Source organism: Diplotaxodon limnothrissa, linkage group LG15 (assembly GCF_057381915.1).
Source record: "Diplotaxodon limnothrissa isolate DT_005_m linkage group LG15, D_limnothrissa_male_GT1.1, whole genome shotgun sequence".
Lineage (NCBI taxonomy): Eukaryota > Metazoa > Chordata > Actinopteri > Cichliformes > Cichlidae > Diplotaxodon > Diplotaxodon limnothrissa.
The window spans coordinates 30,101,477-30,128,367 of record NC_140610.1 but is presented as its reverse complement, the minus strand read 5'-3'; the positions used below and the strand labels follow the sequence as shown (position 1 = coordinate 30,128,367).

Here is a 26,891-nt window from a genome sequence, read left to right as displayed (position 1 = left end):
ACGGTGGAGAAGTAAATGACTGCACAGGGGACTGAACTGATGTCTGTAGTAACGGTGGTGGTGAGAGTGGAGTAGGTGGTGGAGTTAATGACTTCACAGGGGAATGAACTAGAGGTAGTGATGGTTGTGGTGCTGGTGGTTGAGTGGGTGACTGTGCTAAAGGAGACTGCACTGGGGACTGCACTGGGGACTGCACTGGGGACTGCACTGGGGACACTGGAGACTGCACTGGGGACACTGGAGACTGCACTGGGGACACTGGAAACTGCACTGAGGGTGGCTGCGAGGGAGCTAACTGAGCTGTGAAGGGCTGCGAGGGAGCTAACTGAGCTGTGAAGGGCTGCGAGGGAGCTAACTGAGCTGTGAAGGGCTGCGAGGGAGCTAACTGAGCTGTGAAGGGCTGCGAGGGAGCTAACTGAGCTGTGAAGGGCTGCGAGGGAGCTAACTGAGCTGTGAAGGGCTGCGAGGGAGCTAACTGAGCTGTGAAGGGCTGCGAGGGAGCTAACTGAGCTGTCGATAAGGCTGATGATTCCTCTACCAACTGAGCTATTGACTGGGCTAAGGATTGAAATAAGGTTTGTAGTAAGTCAGGCTGTGGATGTGACTGTGCTATGGGAAGCGAGGCTGAATGTGGTGGAGGTGGCGACTGAGCTTCGGGCCGGGCGGCTAACAGAGCTTCGGGCCGGGCGGCTAACAGAGCTTCGGGCCGGGCGGCTAACAGAGATTCATGGCGAGTCACTCCTGGCAACTCTGTAGGCCTTAAGCTGTCCATGTTAGGAGTAACAGTCTCTAAAACAGTCACAGCACAGGAAGATCCAGGTTTAGCAGAGTCAGTAATACCGAGCACAAAGGGATCCGTTGCGGACACAGGAGCATTCACACAAACGGTTTCTAAATATATAGGTTGGAGAGCAGAATATTGTCCGAGTTGGTCCGACTTGGAAGTGGCATGGAAGAAACAGTTAGTGTCACTCACCACCGGAGTTTGCTCAGAAACGTTAGGGCGGCGGCGGCGTGAGCGCCGTTTTCGCCGAGAGGGGGGAGGAGATGAGCCGGGCCGCGAATCCTCCAGCGGACCGGGCTGAACGTCCTCCGACCCCTCACACTGGAGAGGCAGCTCCGGGCGGACGCCTACGGTGGAAACAAGGAAGTCCCGGATGTGGGGGTGCAGCGCGCCGAACAGCCACGGGAGTCCGGACACCATCCGCTGTAGACGGGCGGCTACGACCTCCCGGTGTTCGTCTCCTGGCAGCGCCTCCCACTCCTGACAGTGGTACTCCACCGTATAGATCAAATCCTCCCGGAGCTCAGCGGAGGGGTTGTGAGTTGCTGGGTCCATTACTGGTGACGTCGTACTGTCAGGGATCGCCGTGCGGCAGGCAGGAGTAGGACCCAAAATGCAGGACTCACAGGCACGAGGGAATGAACTCAAAACTCAGCTTTTATTCGCTGGCAGAACAAATATACAAACTGAACTGGGAAACCACAAACTAAGAACTCACAGAGAGACACAGGGAGATCCACACACGGCATGAGGGACGACGTCACACTGAACAGAGGGAGACGCAGACAGAAATACACAGAGGGTTAACGAGGGAAGTGGGAACACACGGGGAACACAGGTGACACTGATAATCATAACGAGACAGGGCGGGGGTGAACTGAACACTGACGGGAGAGGTGGAACAGGAAGTACAGGAGGAGAGAGAGCACGAGTAGAACACCAACGTAACAGGCAGGGGAGACACGGAATAAACACGAAAGGGGACGAGGGCTCATAAATACATAGAGGGCACACAGGGGGAAGAGAGAGCACGGGGAGAACTTAGACATAATGGGCAGGGGAAGCATGGAATAAAACATAAGGAGAGACGAGGGCTCACAGATACACAGAGGGGCACACAGGGAGACATGAAGGGCAAGGGATCAAAACTAGAAGCCATAGAATAAATCACACACAAGTACAATAATACGAAAAATCACAAAGAACTAAAAACGCTGGGTCAGGAGACCCAGGACCGTGACAATTACACCCAAAAAACGAAATTCAGTAACTCTTTCAATCACTTCTCCATCAATGGACATAATGACTTCATCCTCCTTTACACGATTGCCAAATATCATGAATTTAGTTTTTGTCAGTTTCAAAGATTATTTATTTACATCTAACCATTTTTTTAATCTTAACATCTGTTACGTTCCCCCCGAAAGGGTCTAGGCATGTGAGTGAGGGGACCAGTAACAAATGAGTCCAGAACAGAATGAAAGGAAAACAGACCAGTGTTTTCAGTAAATAAAATAGTCTTTATTATAGATCATCTTAACAGAAAGAGCCGGCAACGCCGTTTTACCAATAACACTTGGAAAAAGAGAAAAAGGGTTGCACCAACAAAGAACACAACAACCAAACAAAAACTCCACACCACGAGGAGGTACTTCCAGGGGCCCACAAGCTCACCCTGTCACTAACAGCAGCTGGCTTTGCTGCTGCCAAGGCTCACAAGCCCACACTACTCACGCAAAGCAGCTATGCTGTTTCCACAACTCCACACTTTGAGCAGGCAAGGCTCACAAGCCCACACTACTCACGCAAAGCAGCTATGCTGTTTCCACAACTCCACACTTTGAGCAGGCTAACCACACACAACGCAGAGACACCAGAGAACACCCCACCCTGTTCACAGCTCATCCCCAGCTTATATGACCTCCGAGAGGTGATTGCTGACTGGGCCCAGGTGGTAAATGAGTCCAATGAGCAGCAGCTGTGTCCTGGGGAGAGAGAAGAGCAAGAGAGAGACGGGGGGTGGAGCAAAAGAGGAGGAGGTGGAGAAAAACACCACGCCCACACAAGGGCAGTATCAGGAGGCCCAGCTAGGGCCGTAACACCCCCTCCCATAAATACAAACCAGTGGTTTGTCATAGAACGTCCTACCCAGCTTTTAAACATATCACCTACCATCCACCATAATAACGGTTAGGCATACCCTGCCGAATCTGCCAAGACCTTTTTGATGGGTTGAAAACACTGCACGGGGTTGGCTCAAGTCCCTCAACATAGTGTCCCAAATGACAGCCAAATGTTTTTTGAGCCATCACATATGGAGAACCCATCAGGCAGCTAGAAGGCCTTACAGCAATACTTCTCTGACGCTTCTTCGCTAGGTCATGGCAAAAGGCATGCTGGTTAGCCAGAGGTGCAGGTTGAAATGGTTGTGTCACACACAATCTATCACACTGTAGGTCATCTGGACCCGAGAGACCGTCATCAGGTGGCAGATTACAATTAGTTGATCTCTGACAGTGACCAAATGACACCACTGAGCAATTATGCTCCAACTGTTGCCTAGGACTGGCAACTTTGTCGGTTTGTGAACCACAGTTCACTCTTTTGAAAACAGATCGATTTTGCTTTGAGTTTGCTTTCAAACAGTGAGCAACCAGGTGGCCAGGTTTGTGGCAGAAGAAACAGAGCTTTGTTTTGGCTCTTGAAACCACGCCTGTATCGGCTTTGTTAGCTGGCACACTCCTAACTCCCAAGACTGACTGTTTCTGTTTGTAGGCCCCACAATCTGCTATTAAATGGCCAGACTTTAAACAGAAAAAACACTTTCTTTTTGCCTTGGAATGGGACACAAGTACCTCACCCTTTGGGTACTGTCTAGCTGGCACATCACTAACCTTCACTGGGGCATCGCGCCGGTCATACCTACTGACACTGGTTTTATGGACGAGCGCGAACTCATCAGCCAGCGTCGCAGCCTGCTGTAGCGAGGAAACCTTCTGTTCATTAATATATACCGCGATGCGCTCAGCAATGCAGTTCTTAAATTCCTCTATGAGCATTAGTTCCCGGATCGAAGCCAGGTCAGTGGCTTTGCAGGCCGCACACCACCGATCGAAAAGAACACCTTTTTCCCTGGCGAAATCAAGATAGGACTGACCCTGACCTCTTCTCAACCCCCGGAAACGCTGCCTATAGGCTTCTGGGACCAGCTCATAGGCCAGCAGGATAGCCCTTTTCAGCTTGTCATAGTCCAAGCTGTCCTCAGCTGACAACGAGGAACAAACTTCTTGAGCCTTACCCGCCAGCTTACATTGGAGCAAAATGGCCCATGAATCCCGTGGCCAGTGCAAGGCCGTGGCTATTCGTTCAAACGACTCGAAGTAGCTGTCGACCTCAGTGTCACGGAACATCGGAACCAGACGACTGTTTTTCCCTACGTCAAACGGGATGTCCGCCTGACGAATGGAGGCGGTCGGAGGAAGGGAAACCTGCCGGAGTTCCAGCTGTCGCAACCTCACAGCTGTCTCTGCCTCCACCTCCACCTTCCTCAATTCGACCTCCCTAGCCCTAGCCAGTTCCGCGTCCAAACGCCTAAGCTCTAGCTCCCCTTTCAGCTGGAACTCTCTCTCACGCTGCTCCTTCTCCAGCTGGAGACGAGCCAGACGGACAAGGAGCTTAGCATCCAGCTTCGAGCCTTCACTTGATTCAATGGAGAGGGGTTCAAAGCGAGGCACTGTCATGGGTTTGTTCTCAGGCAGCCCCTGATCAACAGGTGTCGACACCAATGGACCTACAGCTTGAGCTGGCGCCTGCAGAACGGGCTGAGACGCTGCACCACGCTCACCCTTAAACACTGCAATATCAAAGGTAGCCATTGACTCTAAAACAAAAACTACCTGAGGCTAACAATAACAACAAAGAAGCACCACCTCCAATACACAAATGAGAAACAGGCGGGAAAAGCGTGGCCACAGGTTAACCAATAAATAAAAATACCGCCAACCCTCTCCCCAGACCTGCCTACTAAAATCTTAGCCTAGTTAGCTTCTGGAGTGTACCAGGCTCGAGGCAACTTTAAAGGCTAAGCGTCAAGTGCACAAAGCACCGACAAGCCTACCCCCGACAGGGAACTAATCCCCACCCGGGATTACTCCGAAAATAATAAAGGAAAAATAAAAAATGAATGCCTGAAGGAGGAGCTTACGCTCAGCTAGACACTCCCCTTTGCTAACTGGAGAGAGAGCGCAGCAGATACAATACAACTAAACAAGCCACCGGCAAACAACTCACTAAAACTCAATTGTTGTTCCTTCCATTCATATCCCGGACGAGCCCCCACTTTGTTACGTTCCCCCCGAAAGGGTCTAGGCATGTGAGTGAGGGGACCAGTAACAAATGAGTCCAGAACAGAATGAAAGGAAAACAGACCAGTGTTTTCAGTAAATAAAATAGTCTTTATTATAGATCATCTTAACAGAAAGAGCCGGCAACGCCGTTTTACCAATAACACTTGGAAAAAGAGAAAAAGGGTTGCACCAACAAAGAACACAACAACCAACACCCCACCCTGTTCACAGCTCATCCCCAGCTTATATGACCTCCGAGAGGTGATTGCTGACTGGGCCCAGGTGGTAAATGAGTCCAATGAGCAGCAGCTGTGTCCTGGGGAGAGAGAAGAGCAAGAGAGAGACGGGGGGTGGAGCAAAAGAGGAGGAGGTGGAGAAAAACACCACGCCCACACAAGGGCAGTATCAGGAGGCCCAGCTAGGGCCGTAACAACATCTCAGAAGTCATAATTTCAACCAAATCTTCCAAATTCTCTCCAGAGCAATAAAAATTTGTGTCATCTGCAAATAAAATATAATTTAAACTTTTTGATATATCACAGATATCATTAATATATAAATTAAAAAGTTTAGGTCCCAAAATAGAACCTTGAGGAACGCCACATACAATCTTCAATCTTTCAGAAGTATTGCCGAGATAATGTACATATTGCAACCTATTTTCTAAATAACTCCTTAACCAATTCAATGCCACTCCTCTCACACCATAGTTATACAATTTAGAAATCAAAATAGAATGTTGTAACGTATCAAAAGCTTTTTTTAAATCAACAAATACCCCCACTGTATATTTATTATTATGGGTTGCAGATGAAATATCGTCAATGAAAGTCAACAATGCTAATGCCATTGATCTATTTTTACGAAATCCAAATTGATTTTCATTTATTAGTTGATATTTTTCAATAAAACTATCAAGTCTTTGCGCAAAGAGTTTTTCAAGCACTTTTGAAAACTGTGACAAAAGAGACACTGGCCTATAATTGTTAAAACTATGCTTATCTCCTGATTTATATAAGGGTATCACTTTTGCCACTTTCATTCGATCAGGAAATACTCCTGATTGTAGCGAAAGATTAAAAATATAGCAAAGAGGAATACTTATACAATCTAAAGTCTTTTTAATTATAACCATGTCTATACCATCACAGTCAGTAGATTTTTTATTTTTAAAATTTTCTACAATTGCTACTATTTCTTTTATGGTAATATCGGCCAAGAATGTGGAATTAACCATTCTATTATCTCCTTTCCAGGCTTCCTCATATTCTGGATCGTCATTTTTCCTAATTAAATTTGCTAAAGTAGGTCCAACATTTACAAAAAAGGAATTGAATTCGTTTACTACTTCAGTCTTGTCTTCGACAACTTGATTATTCTTAATAAAATAATTAGGCCGATCTAAGGGTGTGTTCTTGTTACCCAATACCTCCCTAAAAATATTCCAAATGCCCTTAATTATATTCTTGTTTTCCTGAAAAAGTTTATTATAGTAGTCTTTCTTGGCTTTCCTCAATATTAATACCAACTTATTTTTATAAACTTTGTATTTCATTTCCGCATTCTTAGTTCTCTGTTATATAATCCCTATATAAATAATTTTTCTTTTTACACGCATTTGCAAGACCCTTAGTTATCCAAGGGTTCATATTCTTATTCTTTTTCTTATACTTAAATGATCCCAATGGACAATGTTTATCATACAAGGCCAAATATGTATTTAAAAATGCTCCGTATGCAACGTCGACCTCATTAACATAAACCTCCTTCCAGTCCACTTCCATGAGATCTTGTCTAAACTTGTTAATTGCCTCGTTATTTCTTACCCTTCTATGACTCATGAAACCAACTTCTTCCTTTCTTTTCATATTTAAATCAAAAGTAAAAAAGACTGGTAGATGATCGCTTATATCATTCATGATGAGGCCACTCATAATATTACTCTCCAAACTATTAATTAAAATATGATCAATTAGTGTTTCTGATTTATCCGTTATTCTACTCGGCTTTATGATTAAAGGATAAAATCCTTTACCAAATAATAATTCAAAAAAATCTGACGAAGCCTTATCATTTGCCTCTTTACAAAGATCAATGTTGTAATCACCACATAAACATACAGTCTTATTTCCCTTAGCCTTACTCAATAAGTCTTCTACTGCTTCTGTAAATAACTCAATCTGTGACCCCGGTTTCCTATATATGCACGTTACAATTATATTACTTCTTCTTTCTATATCCAATTCCACTGTCACAGACTCCATTAAATCGTCTATAGCCACAGACACACATTCAACTTTTTTACATTTCAAATCGCAATTAACAAAAAGTGCCACCCCTCCTGCCTTCTTCTTAGTTCTATTTACAAAGTATAAATCGTACCCTTCAATACAGAAATTACAACCCCTATTCTCATCTAACCATGTTTCAGACAGAGCAATTATTTGAAACCTTCGTGAACTGACAGCCCTGTTCCAATTTTTGTTTTGCTTATTCTGCAAATTCTGTGCACCGATCTGGGTCATCCTCGTTGAGATGCTGCAGTAGCTGGAGTTTGTAAGGGTGCCATTTGTGAGTAGCTAATATCCGCCGAAGGGATGTTTGGCTAATGCCACTCTCCAGTGACATGTGCCGAGTGCTATGCTGTGGGCTTTTGCTGAATGAAGCTAGGACAGCCACTGATGTTTCTTCATTAGTGACAGTTTTCTTGCGTCCACATTTTGGCAAATTCAACACTGAACTGTAGCATGGGAGATGGGTGGTCTCGCAGGGTGTCTTGCATTGAAATCTGCTGCAATGACCCCGTTACTGCGTTCACCAGATATCAACACAATTTCGATCTGCTCCTCACATGTTAAACTCTTCGACATGTCAATGGCTGTGAACAAAGAGAAACTTGTAAATAACTCATGAAAGAATAAAGTTACATTGAAAGCAAGCGCACCATTGTTTTTCTTGTGACATTACCAATAAGTTTGATGTGTCACATGGCACTCTTCCTATTGGAAAAAAAAAGTTGTATCCAAGATGGCCGACTTCTAAATGGCCACCATGGTCACCACCCATCTTGAGGAGTTTGCCCCCTCACATATACTAATGTGCCACAAACAGGACTTTAATATCACCAACCATTCCCATGTTATTACGGTGTATCCATATAAATGGCGCACCCTGTACTGCTAGTATTATTATTATTATTATTATTATTATTATTATTATTATTATTATTATTATTATTATCATCATTATTATTTGTTTAGGGTTGTTTGCTAGACGACTGAAATTACTCTATGGACACTAGACAAAACAAACAAACAAACATGTAAATATGTTTTAATTTCAGTTTTATGTTCAAATTAATTACGTTTTGGTCCAAAATCTTTTTTTCATTAAAAATGAAAATGATTCAAAAGAAAGAAAAGAAATGAAAGAATGAATATAGAATAAATTGTTTTTGAAAGTAGAAGTTATTCTCTGTCTTCTGACAGAGAATAACTGTCTTCATATTCCAAAATAGGCAGTATCGAAACTTTAGAGAATATCATTAAAAATGCTGCCAGTGACTGGCATCTGGCAGGGAAAGCGATAAGATGAGTTTAACGATGCACCCCCCCCCCCCCCCCCCCACTCCGCTCCCAATTGTTTTCAAATTCTGACAAGTATTCCTCAAGACACATGACCTTTCCATCACCTTCTACCAGCCCAACAAGTGTTAATCTGCAACATAATGTGACGGTCCCCAATGTTTAGAAGACCCCTAATAAAATTCTAAATGTCAGACATATTCGTCTGGCATCTCACATCAGTTTTCATTGGAAAACAAGTCACTCATCTGGAAAGAAAAAACACTAGTTCCTAAATGTTCTGAAGGGATTTAAACTAAACCTGATCTGAAACTATTTCAGTCTGGACAACAACATATGGGATGCAGTGCAACAAAAAGGCCTAAAATCTTAAAATGAAATGTAAAGCCAGGAAACAGACAGACAGCCCAATCTCACCAGGAGAGGAAAGAGCTATTGGGATGGAAATTATTTAATTTATCCTGTGTCTGTGAATAAATGAATCAATGAAAATGCTAAGGGTGAGCTAATACAGCTTTAGTGAAGGTGGCCTGAGTGAGGTGGGGAAAGGAGCTGACTGATGCTGGGCAATTTATATTCAGATCGGGTTAGGGAAGCAGTAAGAAACACGATAAAAATTCCACCTTACTTCTTGCTTAAGGGGTTGTTGGACATTAGATACACGTCCACACCTAATATTTAATATCATTACTCTGGCCAGCCCAAATTACAAGGAATGTTGTAGAGAGGAGGAGCATGAGAAATACATTGACATTAAGGACCAGTTACATTTTGTAACACACTAGGATCACCTTCCTTTCCACTGAAGATAGCTGATTGACTTTCTAATGGTTTTCAAGGTTGCTTGTTGTTTGTTAGTTCTCATCAGTTAGTTATACCAGTTCTCAACATTTCCTAACATTTTCACAGTAATATGCTGTCATTTTTTCCCTCGAATAGTTAAGGCTGAAATCTATTGTGCGTATCTGATACTTCAATATTGCTTTATATTTTTTTAACCATGGAACAAGACTTTCCATCACCCTTTTATCTGGCAACTCAGGGGTGTAAACACTGTCCTGCTCACACTTTATAGTGGTTTTGTGGTGCTGCTGGCTTCAACTGAGGATATAGTCGGGTTGTGGAAGGAAGGATCAAGCATTTCAATCCCAGTGACTGGAAAGTTCTTCATCACAGTACTCGAGAAGAAATTCCAGAACAGAGTCTGCTAGTCAAATGTCAGATTTAGGAGGAATAATGTGGTTTTCATTCCACTCGTTGGTCCGCCTCCTTTTTCTCTCCAGGATATCTGAGTATGTGTGGGACTTTGCCCAACCAGTCTATTTGTATTTAGTATTATGTATTTTGCCAACTTAAAGAAGTGGGGGGGGGGGAATCGCACTGCAGACAAAAAATTTCATAATGTTTATGGACAGGATATTTTGGTGGCAAGTGGCTGAAGGCTTAAGTGGTCTCAGGATCTCATCTCTGCTTTTTGCAGATGATGTGGTTCCATTGACTTCATCAGGGAGATGGGGTTTTTATATCTTCTCTTTTTAATTAATTAAACCTTTAACTGTAGGGTAAAAATAACTCTAATAAAGAAATTAACACCACAAATATAATTTGGCAGCATGAAAACAAACTCAACCACAGGGAAAAGCTATATGTTTACAAACTCATCCACTGATTAGGACCAGAATACACCAACTATAGCCCTAGCAGACAGTGAAATGGATGTGCGACATCAGGTCAGGAGTCATGAAGTGTTGTTTTTTTCCCGCCCTCTTGTCAGGAAATTGAAGCAGCATAAAGGGATGTCCTGTTCTTCACGGAGCTGGCTGAGCAGGGGCAGCGCTTGAGAGAGGAAATCAAAGCTTTCATGTAGGAGGACACATGTTTCACAACTCACTGAATCAAAGTGGGTCAAAATCTTTTTTTAGTTGACACTATACAGAGGTGTGACATGTTCATTTAGAACATGCGGGGTTCAAACAAACAAGTCAATGTGGCATTTAAGAGTGTAAAAGCGTTCATCATAAAACTGAGATTAGGAACAATGCTGCTCACTACGAAAAGCCTCAGCATACAAGGTTCCTGCAAAACAAGGAACTGCATTCAGTACATCCATCACCCTCTTCATCACATTTAAAAGGGTTAACAGCGGAGCACTTTTGACTACAGTCTCATTATGTGTGAAATGGACATTGAAAAAGTCATGTTAGACTCTACTGGACTAATCTGTATATGAAAAAATACTAAATGTTGTATTTTATCATATCTATTGGTGTCTTTCCTTACTCTTTTGGCAGCTGAATGTGGTGTCTGTAATCATTTTAGATATAAGATTCTTATTCTATCATGTTTATGCTTTGATTTATTCAGCTCTTCTCTTTTAGTCTTTTTTTAACAAATAGAATTACAGCATGTAACAAGTGGGGAGTAGGACTTGAATCTCATTTCTGCCTTCAGGTCTCTTGCAGAGCCTTTCGCCTGATGATGGTAGCCATGAATGAACTGCAGTGCAACACAGACCTGACAGTCAACTTAGTTAGGCACGAGGTAACCCATATGGAAAAGATATATATAAATTTTATAAAGTCTGTATCTGTCTTGTGTGAAACTTGTATGAAAAGCATATAAGAGTGAAAACAGATATAAGATCCCTTGAAAAATTATGTAATGAAACTTGTATGTTTTGGATACTTACTAAAGCAATGTATGAAAGTAATGAGAAAGTGGCCATTTTCATGAGTAATCACATATAAGTTTTTACTATTTCTTTTCCATATGGAAAGCCTGAAATGATAGGACACGTTTCAAAGCTATCAAAACTCTTTAAGTACGAAACATGTCTGTTTGGAAACACATGTCAAAATGTAATAAGTCACATGACACACTACTGCTTATCTCCAGACTGATCTGGCTCACTCAGTGTAACTACAATATAACTTACAGTAGACACTAAAAACATGTAGGACAAAACTTAACTGGAATACTGCATATTGTTAAAAAATATAGTTTTCTTTTCATTTTAAGTGCATTAACACAGGTTAAAGCAACTTTCTAGAGCAATTGCAATTTAAAGTGTAAAATATCTGCCACCTTAAAGACACAGGAACACAGCAGCTCCTAATCAATCAACCACTGTACGATCTGTGTAGATGAGAGAGCAGTGACTTATATGCTTCACCAAGTTTAGATGCTGCTTTTAACGCTTGTATTAAATACAAGTTACCTTTTTGCTTTGGACTCAAATTATAAGTAGCAAATGATATTGCATAATTAATACTGAAGATTTTAAATTCCTAAACAGTGTCAAGCACAATCACAGTTTTTGTAGTACTGTTACTTGAAAGCAATATAATAATTGTATTTATTACTCAATGAAATTACATGCATTGTATAATGACAATAAGTACAAATTAAGGAGTAAAGACACATGAGTTGACTTGATGCAAACAGTTTATAATCAAGTAATGAACAGTAGTTCTCCTAGTTGAAAAATAATATGTGATACTAATAGCTACCACACAGTCTATATCTCCTGTAGACAAATATAGCTGCGTTGAGAGATGTAGTACCTGATATGCCAAAATCAAAGATGGCTAGGTTAACAGTCATGAGCTCAGGAGGCTTTAACTTGGTCTTCCGTTTCATGGTCATATAAATGACATATCCATTCCCTGTTGCAGACATGATTCCTGAAAAAGAGAAAGAAAGACTGCGATCATACCAATTATCCATTAGTTCAGATTCTTTCCCATCATTCTTCATGGTAGATCAAAATCAAGAGAGTATTTTTTAGTACTTTCCATCAGTTTTGACCAGATGCTCAATACCACTATTTAAACTGCAGGCCCAAATCTTGACAGAGCCTCTGTGTTTCACAAACGGCTAACTAATCTAGCTTGTTAGTTACCCCACAAGTTAGTTTGTGAGTATGATTTTCAACAGGAACACTGAGACTCAAACAATGAGTTTGTTGTTCCTAGTTTTAGAGCCCAAAATTAGACCTAAAACAGAGTGTTGATGTTCATTATTTCAACATGTTCAGAGCAGCAGGACAGGCTAAGTTCTCTCCTGAGAAATGTTATTCCCTCTTGCTTAAATTTTGGATTTTCTTTAATATGAAACTGAAAAAGTCCAAAGAGGTGGCTCACTGTTTGGATTTAAATATTGAAGAATTATGGACTCATTTAGACTTAAATGCATCTACTAAACATATCTACATTGACATGTGCTTTAAAATTGGATCCGGCACCACCAGCACTCTTTATGGTTAATATCAAATATTTTATATAATGTTACATAATTTCAGTTCCATTTTATTCGTGGGTTTGGATGCCAAGCGTAAAGACATATGTTTGTCTATTAATAGAAGGCATAATAACCCATTTTTTATTCCTCACAAACTATGTCACAATGTAACATTCAATTCCCCCTGAAATAACAGCATTACAACTGACCTCAGACGATGGTGAAATACTACAGCAGTAAACTCAGCCATAAGCACACTGTCCTTGAGTTAATCTGAAGGCCACATGAAGCTTAGAGTTATAGAACTAACAGCTGAATTTTCAATTTTTAGCAGCAAAGAAATTTTTAGGCGCCATCCTATTACGGTACTGCGCTGGAATTCACTGAGCTCCTGAGAGCCACCGATTCTTTCTCAAATGTTTGTAGAAGCTGTTTGCATGCATAGGTTATTTGCATGCAGGTTTATTTCAAAATAAAACAGCGTCTCAAAGGCATTGGGGTATTTCCCAGTGGTCTGAGGGTCATTTTAATCTGCTGTGTGTCAAATTGACCAGTGCATGATACAGCTACAGGAAATGAGTTGGGAATTCAGAACACATTACTCTCTCACACTCTCTGTCTTTGACAGAGACACTCGGTACTTTCTTCCCTATCCATGTCTTGTACAACATTTTCCCAATGATATGGATGATATCACAAGATGAAACAGGAACATGTAGATAAGGTTAAATAAGATAAGCCAAATGCAGCTTTATTCACTCTCTGGAATGCCTATGTATTGATGGAGACATAGCGAGATCTCTCCTGAGAGGGAATGCAGTTCAGTATGTTACATAGAATCTGATAGCAAGAAGATTTATGGGTTTGTTTGTGTGAAAGTGTGTGTGTGTGTGTGTGTGTGTGTGTGTGTGTGTGTGTGTGTGTGTGTGTGTGTGTGTGTGTGTGTGTGTGTGTGTGTGTTTTGTTTATGAAAATCTAATTAAAAAAAAGTAAAACAAAAAAAAGACGAAGAAAACTGTCATTTTCTTAATATTAACCAGGCCTGAATACAATGTGATAATGCAAATCTACTCCTCCACTTAAAAGCTCCACCATTTTAATCAAATGAAAAAGATTCACAAACAGACATTAACTCACTATTTTCATTAATTTTATAATTAATGAAAATAGTGAATCAGAAGAAGTGTCAAAGACATGCAGAAACCACAGTTTAGTAACACTCCATCTCCCCACTGAAATGGCAGAGATTGTGTGGGATAAAGCGGCCACCCCGTCAGCTGCTTCCTATTCAGCATGTTTGTTTTGCACACACATTCTGTTCACTGCTGAATAAACCAGATTCATTTATGAGGGTTTATTTATAAGGGCACTTGAAGGAAAAATAATTTAACTAATAGCACAATGAGTCCACATTTCCATGTACTCATTTGATGCACAGCACCAGGAAAAAATATAATAGCAAAGACACAGTGCCAAGAAGGGGCTGTAAGAGGATTCCCACAAGAATAAAAGGAACAATGGAAAACCACAACAAACAGAACATGAATCCCCCACGCTGCCTTTTGCTCTGTACATCTGTTTCTGTCATCATACATTAAGCCGCTCTATTCTCCGGTATCTCAGTCACATTGTAAGATAGATGAAAATCAAATTAGGCCACCTGTCTTACTGAATTTACAAGCATATACAGTAACTCATCAGTGCCAGGTAAAAAAGATTATCTACTTCTCGTGTTTAAAAAATTTATCTCCAAGATGAAGTAGTGGCCGTGTCTGTTACACAAACTAGATTAAAGTCTACAAAAACAAATGAGTATCTACTATTATAAGCTGCAGAATACAAAGACAAGGCAGACAGCATCTGTGAGAAGAAATATGTGTATGAAAAGAGGACCTTCGTATTCAAAGTTGCAATAATAATCATGTGGTTAAGGTTATCTAATTATCATTGGTTAAACGGGGACCCTACTTGTTAAGTCAAATATTTTGTTGACTCCAGATTATCTTTCTAGTTCTCACTTCCTCCTTTCTTCCATTCATAATTACTATTGATAGTATACTATTGTCTTTTGTCATGTCATCCCTCGTGGTTGTGTTTCCTTGTTCACTGTTCCCACAATCTACTGATATTCTGAGTCCCTGCCCTGTGTATAATCTGGTTTACCTGTATTATTGTGAATGATGGCACTTAAACTGATATTTTGAGTCATACCGGTTTCCCAAGTGGTGCATTTGGGTCCACGACCTGCCTGTCACACAGCCAACACTTGACATCCCACATTAAAGGCAAATTTAAAACCAATGGAAAATTATATTTCCTGAATATGGTACATGGACGACATATCAAACTCACAGCTTCTATAACCCTATAAATTCCTGTAAGGAGGGATTTTCTCCTTATTTTGTGTTTTAGCACTGAACTATGAAATATCAAAGGTTTTAAAACCATCCATCCATCCATTCGCTTCTGCTTCTCCTTTTCAGGGTCGCGGGGGGCGCTGGAGCCTATCCCAGCTGTCATAGGGCGAGAGGCAGGGTACACCCTGGACAGGTCGCCAGTCTGTCGCAGGGCGGTTTTAAAACCAGTTTTTGGGTAATTTGTAGTACTGCTGTAGTACTACCTCCACTGTAAGAGGAACCTCTGAGTGACTTAATTGTACAGTGACTGATCTAGATCAGTGTGGATGTTGGTGTCTAAGCAAGTTAATGGAGCAACAGTGACATTCAGACTTGATTATGTTATTGAAGAAATACAGCAACATTTTCACTGCGCTATTTCAAACTGCTATTGAGGCATTGACACAGAGCAAAGAATTAATAGAAAAAGAATAAACAGAAATAGGGTTGCAAGAAAGTACAAGTTCACTCTGACTGTGAGTGCAAAGAGCTGCTCCAGTGTCCATCAAGTGTTCTACACGCAACCCGATCTTCCTCCTCCCATTCTGATTACCGTTTTTACATTATTCTCCAGGGCCTTCACAGTAATGTGAAAAACCTATTTACATTAAAAAGAAATCTACTTAACAAGAAGTTAGGGTTCAGAGCTAAGGGTTGGGGTCATCACTGATGATGACTTAGACCTCAGAGGGTAAACAACATTTCTTGCTACTCTGTCATTATAAAAAACAGTAACACACAACAATCACACAGCTCCAATAACAATTTCCTCCTTCTTGTTGCAGCCAGTTTGCTAATTGTATTTCTACTGGCAATGGCAGTGCACATGCACATGCAGTTCGAGAAAGCCTTTAAAGGTGCTGAAGTTACATACCTGGAAGAATCTGTCAGAGAGTCTCCAGACCTCTTTGGTCCTCAAGTCACTTGGAGTACATAAATGCCAACATAAACTTTAATTCTGTTATTAGTTGCCATCCTTGTGCTTAATGCTCCTTCTATTCACGAGGAGTTATGTTTGTGTGAGTTGTTATCATTTAATGACAGAGGCTGTCAAGAGAAATTAGCTAGCAATTAAAAAAAATTAACAGCCACAGACAGCCACAAACTCGGGTAATGTATGTTAATGTCATTAACGTATAATTACAAACACTGCAGAACTCAAAGTGAACACTATCAGCATGGGCCTGACATATAAAGAACAAGAAATGTTTACATTTCCAAAAATGTATCTAAACATGCGTTACTCATTTGGTTTCACTTTGCAGCTGTTTTTTTTTTTTTTTTACTTTTTCCTTAATGAAATCATATCATGACAAGCTGACAGCAGTACCTGAACCCTGACAGTTCAACAGAGTCCAACTTAAGAAAATACCTCTAAATAGATAAAGATGGGGGAAAACCATCAAGCTGGCAACACATAAGCTGAAAAGTGTAAAAACAACAAAATACAGAAAAAAACTGCACATTCCTGAAATCAAAGAGCACAGCAACCTGAAATTAATTACAGAAACATCAGAGTCTGGCTGTGTTTCAGCCACAGGCTCAACAGGAACATTTTTAGAAACTACAAGTGGTTACTTTTCAGTTAAGGTTTCACACATATATTTTGGTCTTACAGTTCTGAATTTACTGTTGGATTCAGGCAGACAGATTTACCTCTAGTAAATGGTTTGGGGAAATCAAATCTCCTACTTCATGGAAATGAGCCAAAGGGAGAGCAAACAGACATTAACTTATTACACTCTGTTTTTATCTTCACTTTGTCCGATAACAGGCTATATTTGCCATGCGTTTTAGATTTGGGTTGTGGTTTGTGTTAGCAACTGTGTTCTGTGCTGGCACTGATGTCATTATTTGTTTCCACTATGTATTAGGGCATTCTGTGCTTGGTTGTTTTCCATCTTTCCATGTCCTTTAAAATCCTACACGTGTGTTGTAAATTTGGTGAAGATGTTTTTATCATGTGCATGTGTTTTGCAGATTAAGAGTACAGTGAAATCTACAGACACTGGTGTGATTGAAAATATGTGAGCCTGAAGGTCTCATGTGACTTCCAGCTGATGTTATCAGAACACATTTTGCTTTTGTGGGGAGTTCCAGGCACTGGCTGTGCAAACTGCTTCTGTGCACATTACCCTTTTGCTATTTTCAGCTTGTAAACAATGAAAATCTCACAAGAACAAGAGTAAGCAGTTAATTTTCCCAAGGGGCCACATGAGAAACTGGGACTGTTGTGGAGGGCCACGGCATAAGATGAAGTGAATTGCGAGCTTCCTCGTGCAGCCCTCCACAACATCCCCAGTCCTAGTTTCTAATATGGCCTCTTTGGAAAATTAGTTTCCCATCCTTGTTATAGGGCAGCATGTGTGTAAGTCTGTCATTGTTTGAAGAAATCATCAGTTTGAGCTGCTGTCACTGCTGCAAAGCAAGGACAACTCTTTTCTGTGTATTAAAACTTCTTTGACTATAAGTGGGTCTTTGAAGCATTGAAACATGTTATCCGAATTATGAGATTTGTCTCTGTTAATGACAAACACAAGGTTTCTTCCTCATTAACCCTTGTAGCTTAGAACAGGACAGGGAAGATGTGGGTGGCTGAAAGATTTAAATTCACACTCAAGTAATTACATTGCTAATAGGAAACCACAGATGGACTAATTGTGCATCTCTAAATACACAGTGGGGGATGAGAAAGAAAACAGACAGTGAGAAGTTTATTTCACTTATATTCTGTAGTCCCATGTTTTCTCTTTAACATCTCAAGTTAGAGCTGGACTTAAAGGCACATGCTAAATAGGCATTTTTCCATCAAAACTAGAAGATGTTAAATTTCTAATTAAGTCTCATACACTTTAGTCTGACAATTTTGTGTGTAACCCTCTGGGGACTAATTACAACCTTACTGTTACTCTCACTTGCTGCTTGGCTAGACTGTTTAGGCAAAAACGTCTAGGGCATACTTTTGTTCTTCACTTGCTATTTGTTCCATTTTATTCCAGTTCTTTCATTTAATACCTGCAATTAAAACTTTTTTTCATATAATAAAAATGTAACGTTAAAGAAAGAAGTAATTATGTGTAGTACAAGAATTTAATTACAGCTATTAGTGCTTTTGATATGCCCATTAATACTTAATAGACTGTGCATCTTCATTATGCGGCTCAAATATTATGCGGCTCAAATGTCTCTAATGTCTGCATTTTCCAAAGTAGGGATTAAGCTAAAAGAGCAACAACAGTTGCCAATATTCTATTTCTTTAACATTTTTTTGACACTTTCCCCCGGGTGACAATATGCACTCACAGCATGTAGACGATGACAGGAATTTTACTGAGGAGACTGTGGTTTGTTCTGTAGTTGTCAGGCCGAGTTTCACTTACGAATTTCCCTTGCTGTTTGGCTAGATTTAGGCAAAGACTTCTAGAAGCAAGCCTCGTGACCTCATAACAAATCTGGGTGGTTACTTTGAATCCCCCCAATCTACATCAATCAGGAGAGAGCTACAAATTCAAATCTAATGATCAGTGCAATGTAGAATTGCCAGTGAAATCTGATAAGAAAAACAAACAAACAAACACTTGAAGTGTAATCATACCGCCCATAATATGGTTCAAAAACATCCCCCAAACATGTACTTCTAATATGTCTAATATAAAGTGCCTGCCCATCCCACTAGACACTGAACAAAAATGTATGGTACAGTACAACAAGAAAAAGTAGAAACAAGAACAAGTCTGCAGTACTTTTTATATTCACTACACTAATGAGTAGTACATGACAGATTAAGAAAAGGACTTTTCTAATGTACAAATAATCCCTTTCACAAAACCTACCACATGTTACATGTTGAAGTGAGATGAGTCAATCTCAAAGCAAAAATAAAATATGAGTTGTTATTACTAATATTTGGAATATGTAGCAAGAAAATAAAAATAATAATGCAAAGCAAGACTGTTTCAAAACTTCCAGGTACCAGATCACAATATCACATATAACAGCTGCTTGCTTCATCGACAGGGTGCCACAGAAAACACTTTCTTGTGTTATTTCACATGTTGCATCATTGTTTCAAGTTTCAAGTTTCATTGTCATGTACAGATAAACAGTGTAGCCACATTTACCCATAATGAAATTCTTTGGCTCGTGCTCCTCAGCTTTACATAAGCATATAGAAAGTGTGCAGTTATATTAAGAAGAAAATAACAGAAAATAGCAGTAATAATAATAACAATGATAAAAGAGAAACAGAGAGAAGAAAAATTAAATATTTAGAGAATTTAAGACAAGTTGGTATTTACAGTTTGTGCAAGAGTATTTACAGGTTGTGCATAACTTGTGCAATGAGCATTTAATTGGCATTTGTTTAAGTGATAGTGTGTAGTCCTGTAATTGTAGTGAGTGTGTAATCGTGTGTATAGAATGTCAGCAGTTCAAAAGCCTGACGGCTTGTGGGTAAAAAATGTCTCTGTGTCTGCTAGTGCGGGTCTGAATACTCCTGAACCGCCTGCCGAACAGTAGGAGTGTGAAAAGTCTGTGGCTGGAATCAGAGAGGATCCACTGCGTCTTCCTCATGCAGCACCGTCTATAGAGATCCTGCATGGCTGGCAGATCTCACCACCCTCTCTAGAGCTTTGCGGTCCAGAGCATTACAGCTGCCATACCAGGTGGTGATGCAGCCAGTAAGAATACTCTCAATGGTGCATCGATAGAAGTTTGTTAGTATTCTGTCCAGCCACTGGCAGGATTTCTGGATGTCAGCCACTTCCTCTATCTCCCAGTGGTACATACCGTGCAGGGGCCTATCCTTCCATGATAGTTCCTCCTCTTGCTCTTCTTTCTTGGGTTTCTGCTGCCTGAGGTATTCACTGAGCACGACGTACGATGGAGCTATTTTCCTGATGTACTCATCAATGTTCGTTTCTCATCCTGTGTCTCATCCTGGACCATGGTTCTGACACTCACTAGTCCATGCCCCCTTCCTTCCGCTTAGCATACAGCATCTGGGTGCTTGACTTGGGGTGAAACCCTCCATGTGGTATCAGGAGCTTCCCGGTCTTGATGTCAGTGGCTTCTTTCACCTCCTTTGGCCAGCTTATTATCCCAGCAGCGTAACTGATCAGGGCAGGGCATAGGTTTGATAGCCTGGATCTGGTTCTTACCGTTCAAGCTGGACTCCTCGGGACTGAATAGAATAAACCCTCATTATCCCACGGATGAGAAATTTCGGTGTACTTAGTGGTTGCAGCTTTTCTAGCAGCCTCTTCGTTGTTCCCATTTGCCTGCAGGATCCCCAGGTACTTGTAGCCGCCCTTCGATCCCCTCAGTTGTGACTAACTTCCCTCTCTGTTACCAACCCACTACACTTCTCCAATCCAAACATCCAAATGACATTCCAAGTGTAGTGTATATAGAGTGGTGCTGTGGATCAGTGAATCGATGTGTCATTCACTCTTGACATACAGCTTAATGTTATCTATGTATTGGAGGTGGCTGACAACTGCTCCATTCTGTAGTCGGTATCTGTAGTAAGTCTTGTCAATAATTATGCAAAACATCAGTGGGGACCGCGCATCTCCTTGGTAGATCCCACACTTGATGGTGACTTGTGCTATGGGCTATTTCTTTCTGTGCCCCACTCATGTATTGAGCCATGTGCCTGTTCATCTTAGCTGCTCTAAGCTTCCATGCGGTACTGAGCCAGGTTATTGGCTGGTAGGTTCGTTTGTGCTGCCAGACGCTCATGGGATGCAGTGAGCGTCTTCAACCAGTAGCCGTGTCGGGGCCTGGTGCTGCCCAATCCTTCATGCAGGAGACCCTTTCATGGATGCCTGCCGTATACATTTTTCACAGAGAGCAGACCCTGTCTGTCAGTGATATTCAGGTTTACAGACAACCCATTTTAACACACACTAATAAGCTGACTACATTTTTTTTTTGTCAGACATGTGACTTAATGACATGTCATTAAATGAGTCAGTGTGTGTGATATGTAAGATTGTGTAAAATGTGTATCAGCAACTAAACTAGTCTTCTGCTGACATTTTAATTTGGTGGCCTGTTAATTAGATCATATCCAATTTACTCCCATTGCAAAATTTGACATTACAACAACATTCATTTCACTCAAAATGTGAATTTTAGTGAAATGGTTTTCACTACAAACAATAGTGTTGTAGTGTTCTTGTTATTTTCAACTAAACTCATTTTGTGTGACCAGCAAGCCCCCCTGCAACGCAAAGTTCTCCAAAACAGTGCTTCGAACAGCTAGGATACTGCACAGAACTCTCAAACTCTCAGGCCTCTAATAGAAGCTGAGCGAGTTTGTTTTTTTTAAAAAGCAGTAAAAAGGTAATAACATAATAGCTACACATGGGTCATTTAACAAATGCAAAGTACTAAGCATCAGGGCCACACGTTAGTCCTAAAGTCTTCCTACCTTACACTATCCTTGTAACTGGGAACGTCTGACTTATGTTATGTATTGTAGTTTCTAGAAAACTAATTGAAACATACCAATTCTTATTTAGGGAATACTGCAGCAAAAATTATAGCAGAGATTTGAAAAAGTCCTCCCTAGGGACCCCAAAGCGCTTTACACATCCAGTCATCCACCCATTCACACACACATTCACACACTGGTGGAAGCGAGCTACAGTTGTAGCCACAGCTGCCCTGGGGCAGACTGACAGAAGCGAGGCTGGCATATCGCGCCATCGGCCCGTCTGGCCAACACCAGTAGGCGGTAGGTGAAGTGTCTTGCCCAAGGACACAACGACCGAGACTGTCCGAGCCGGGGCTCGAACCGGCAACCTTCCGATTACAAGGCGAACTCCCAACTCTTGACCCACGATCGCCCCGTAAAATGTTACGTTTTTTTTTTTCATACTGTCTACACCAGTCCATAAGGATGGAAATAGGAAAGAAAAGAGAAGATAATTCAAAAGTTAGGATTCCATGGTAATGGATCACATGTTGAAGGTAATCAAAGGGCAGCAGCTTTCTCAGAAAATTCATTTGCTTGCGTCATTTACCTCAAAGTCTGAAATGTATTCTTTTAGTTTGCTGCTTACAATGAACCCTATTTAGCACAAATGGCCTCCATTACAAACCTGAATTTGTACTTCTGCGAAAACATGGTTACATAATTAAAAAAAACGAAGGGACAAACAGTATGTCAGTTCACAACTTTTACCGTGACCAAGTGTGATCTTAACAATGACTTTTTGTACTTCTGCCTGCTTGAAGCGTCTCCAGAAGGTCTTTGATTTTCTCAGAAAAAAGTCAGGAATCTGATATTCTGTTGGGCTTAAGAAATTGCAGTCACTCATCTTCACATTAAGAAAACATTCTTTGGGAAAAAAAGACCAGGAGACCAGCCTTTAACATTACACGGAAATGATACAATTTACAGTCTGCATACTTTCCAATTGCTGTGCTACTCGTTTCTCATACGGTATGTGTACCTGGAGAAAATACACAGTGCAGATTTACTAGCTGGGACGACTCATCGTTATACTGCAATCAAGCACATATAAGAGTGCCAATGGTCCACTCACATGACACAAATTTATAGACACAGAGGCAACCATTTCATTACAATAATGACTCATGCAATCTAACAAACTCAAAAAGGAGCATCCGTAGGTTTAAGTAGAGACACTCAAAGGCTTTTGTACTCCCTGTATGTGTATAAATGTGACTGAAATGAGGAAACCTGAAGTGAAAAGCCAAACTGTAAGAGCAGTGTTTAGATCTTAGAGACATCCTAATGCACCAATCACGTGCTCCTTCTGATAATGCCGTACCCCCAGTAAATGTAATTCAGTTTTAATTATAAATAGATATCTGCCCCGAGTTTATTCCTGCTGAATAATGGTTTCCATCAGTAATTGAAATCTCCATGAAGTATGATGCATCACCCTAACCCTACCCTCATGCTACAGTTTTTTTATGTCTCAGGTAGAACAATAATTTTGACCAATTTCATAAAACCAAAAACTTCTGATTTTTAGGTAGAGGGTTTGAGTTAGGGTTAGGATTTAGGTCATCACGATCATGCCTCAGACCTCAGAGTTTTTATTTATTGTTTTCATTGTGTAATCTCAGTTACAACACTATGTTCAGCAGAGCATAATATTTTTCATCATATACGTCACACTGACACCATGTCCAAGTGTTATGGAATTTCCCATTTTCCCTACGGGACCATTGTACACCTCCATCTGAGTCAGTTAAAGTAAACCCTAACCTTTTGGACCACATTTTGTTGTACAGGACAAGAAAATCAAACTGTATGTTGCATCTTTTTACGTTTGTTAAAGTTAGTTAAAGCAAACTTGAGTCTGTTTTCTCGTCCAATAGAAGTAGGACATAGAGCAGAATGGTAGAAAATCAGACATTTATGCAAACATGATGATTCTTCTTAACAAAAGACTCACCTATGATACAGACGTAAAGGGCTGCAACAACGTCCGCCTCCCTGGAGAGTCTTGAGGCGAAAGGGTCACCACGGAGGAGATAATGTGGGAGGTATGAGGGATGTGGCCACGTTGCGTTCTCCATCACTGCCATCAGCAGAGAATGTCCTGTGAAATACAGGAAAAGGCTAAAACAATGGAGCTGTTTCCTTAAGTTGAAAATTGTTCACAAGCAAACATGTAGACATCAGGTAAGGACACATAATCTACATTTCCGTACTGCATTATGCAAACCTGAATGCTCCATATGCGCCTAAGTCAGCTGCACATGTCACAAGTGTCAACATTTCTGTTCGACATTAATGTAGCAGTCAAGGAAAACTCACTGCACATTTTTCCTGACTGCCAGAGAAAGAACAAAATTAAAACTCTCCCACAAAGAAGAAGAAAACATCAACTTCCATTAAATCAGTTCTAGTGCCTACCAAAAGAAATCAAATTTTAAAAAAAATAGGGGAAAAATCGATAACAGTTGTAGTGTGCTCGCATGGGTTACAAACAGGGCAAGAACCTTGATAAAGCATTGTGACAACATGCTGAAAATTCAGAGTTTTTGGTTTTTGAGTGCTCTGGTGTTTGCTGTGGTTGCCAACATGAAAGTTGTCCACAGTCCACTCCCTGATTAATTTGGATAATTCAAAGTAATAAAAATAGCGGACTTCCGGCTGGCAGCGAGCAGAATGGCGGCGTAATTTCTGAGCTCCTCAGGGTCGAGCGAATTCTCCCTTAATTTCAAGTTTTCTGACTACTTCTATGTTTAAAACAATGCCGGGGGGGGAGGCAAAGAAAAAGAACAAGAAGATACATGAACCAACTGAACAGTATTTTCCAGAAGAACGAGAGGACACGCACGCTGATATGGCAAACTCCGATGAAGAAAATGGCGAGGGGACCAATCTCAATTCTTTGCAAGAGGTCATATAAAATATTAGCCAACAAATCTTTGACCTCCGGACGGAGATGAAAGCTGACTTCAACGCATTCAAAGAAGTCTTCAGGCGTGAGTTGAAAGACAACCTGAAGAAATTCAAAGAAGATATGAACTAACAGCTAACGGCTGATAAGCTAGCAGTCCAAGAATACGACGAGAAGCTTGAGGAAGCTGAAACACGAGTGGCGGGGCTTGAAAGCTGGTCAGCGGTGGCCTACAACGCGCTGAGACAATCGCTAATGGGGCAGAGGAAACTAACCGAAAGGCTAGAAAACCTTTAGTCTAGATCGAGAAGAAATAACCTGCGAATCTACAGAGTCCCCAAAGGAGAAGAGGGCAGCTCGGTAATAAGCTTTGTTGAAAATGTGATCAGAAGAAAGAGGCTAATGGCTGATGGCACTGACCCACAAATACAACAGGCTCACCGATCCCTTGGTCCTAAGCAGTGTTGGGTAAGTTACTTTAAAATAGTAACTTAGTTACATTACTAGTTACTTCTCTCAAAAGTAACTCAGTTACTTCAAGTTACTCGTTACTTTCAAAGTAACTAGTTACTAGGGAAAGTAACTTTGGTTTTACTCAGAATTCTCTTGTTAATGTGTTGCTTCCATAACTTTGCCAATCTTCTAGCTTGCTTACTTGCCACAAGTGCACTGTGCCACCTACCAATAGAAAGGATATGATAACGTGCATATTTCCACGAGAGAAATCCCACGCCTGGACCGTCATTGACCGCTGCCATGATTCTAGCCTACGTCACAGTGTCATCTGCGCCTTTTACATCCAACACAAAAACTGCAGTCATGGTGCTTTCGATTGTACTCAGAACTCGGAAATTCTGCCTTCCGAATAGGAAGATGTAGGCAACACCAGACTGCAGATGAGCTGCATACAGAGCTGGACTGGGACAAAAAAATCATCCCGGGCATTTTGACTAGAGACTGGCCCACCATTATAGGAAAAATCATAAAGCCTTTGAATGAAAACAAACACTGTTGTGACAGTGATGTACACTGTTTTGATGGTATATATGCATCAATCTATCAATCGTTTGTTGTAAGATTCAGATAATTATTTTTTAAAAGCGAGACATTTTAAATGAGAATAAGAAAGAAAAGTATTTATTTGTGCCCCCTTTCCCTGTTAATGCCCTACCTGCCCCCCTGGCAACACTTTGCTAGACCCGCCCCTGCACAGTTACCAGCTGTCAGCTACTTAGAAAAGGATCCTGGTGTTATTTGTCTCTCAGAAACAGTTCATAACTTCCCTTCAACTCATTCATGTCACCTAAAAGGTAAACCTGTTTCTCCATCACCTGTTCAGCTCTGATGATCCAGTAAGGACATCTCCTGGTTTCATCTTCATGTTTCCCTCTCACCACATAACCAAACCATATCATGACCAGCAGCTTTTTTGCAGCTGTGGCTCCAGCAAACATCAGCTGATACTAGAAATTAATATTAAATAAATTCTAACAACAGCTGATCAAGCTTAAACGTGCTGCTGTTGTTTAGCGCGACATCCGCTGGTTTCCTCTTTCGGCACAAAGTGGGCGATAAACAAACAAGAGAGAAAAGCCGATCAGCTGATCACTGATCAGTTTTCATGATTGAAGTAGAAACGGGAGAGGGAGGGGGGAGAATGAGAGAAGAAGAGGCAGCTGTGCAGCGTAAAGACACAGAGTAACTCCAGCTTTGTGCCTTTTTCATTGTAGCTGAAGTCCGGGACAAACTGTTCCTTTTCACCTCAATAAGAAACGCGTAATATTTTCTCTGAATACCAGACGGGACGGTTGGCAACTCTAATAACTTATGAACAAAATAAAGTTCAACATCAGTAACATAGCACCCACCCAGCTGTATAGAAACTCCGTCATGCTAGCTAGCACGCAGTAAGGAAAAAGTCAGAATAACGAAAATAAACTCCACCTAAACTTGGTTCATATCTGACCCAGAGAGACTGCAGGTCATAACTTCTTACCTGAAGTTCAGTTCACACTTGGACCGGCGGCCGCCTGGGGTCTCTTTTCCTTCTGCGTCCCTTTTCCTTCATCCACCTGCTGGCCTCCACCACTTGCTAATGTTACTGAATCTGTGGAAGCTCCGCCATAGCCACCACACGAAGTAACGAGTAA

At 41.1% G+C, this 26,891-nt stretch overlaps 1 protein-coding gene across 1 annotated transcript in view; it reads right to left on the bottom strand.

Moving 5' to 3' along the window:
* opn5 (opsin 5) overlaps nt 1–26,891 on the bottom strand; it is a 90,674-nt gene that overhangs the window by 39,828 nt on the left and 23,955 nt on the right. The window contains exons 4-5 of the mRNA XM_085372798.1: nt 23,788–23,934; nt 12,278–12,397 (exon numbers count right to left, since the gene is read on the bottom strand). Coding sequence (XP_085228924.1) covers nt 12,278–12,397; nt 23,788–23,920 — 253 coding nt within the window. The 5' untranslated portion in view covers nt 23,921–23,934. The remainder of the gene's footprint in view (nt 1–12,277; nt 12,398–23,787; nt 23,935–26,891) is intronic.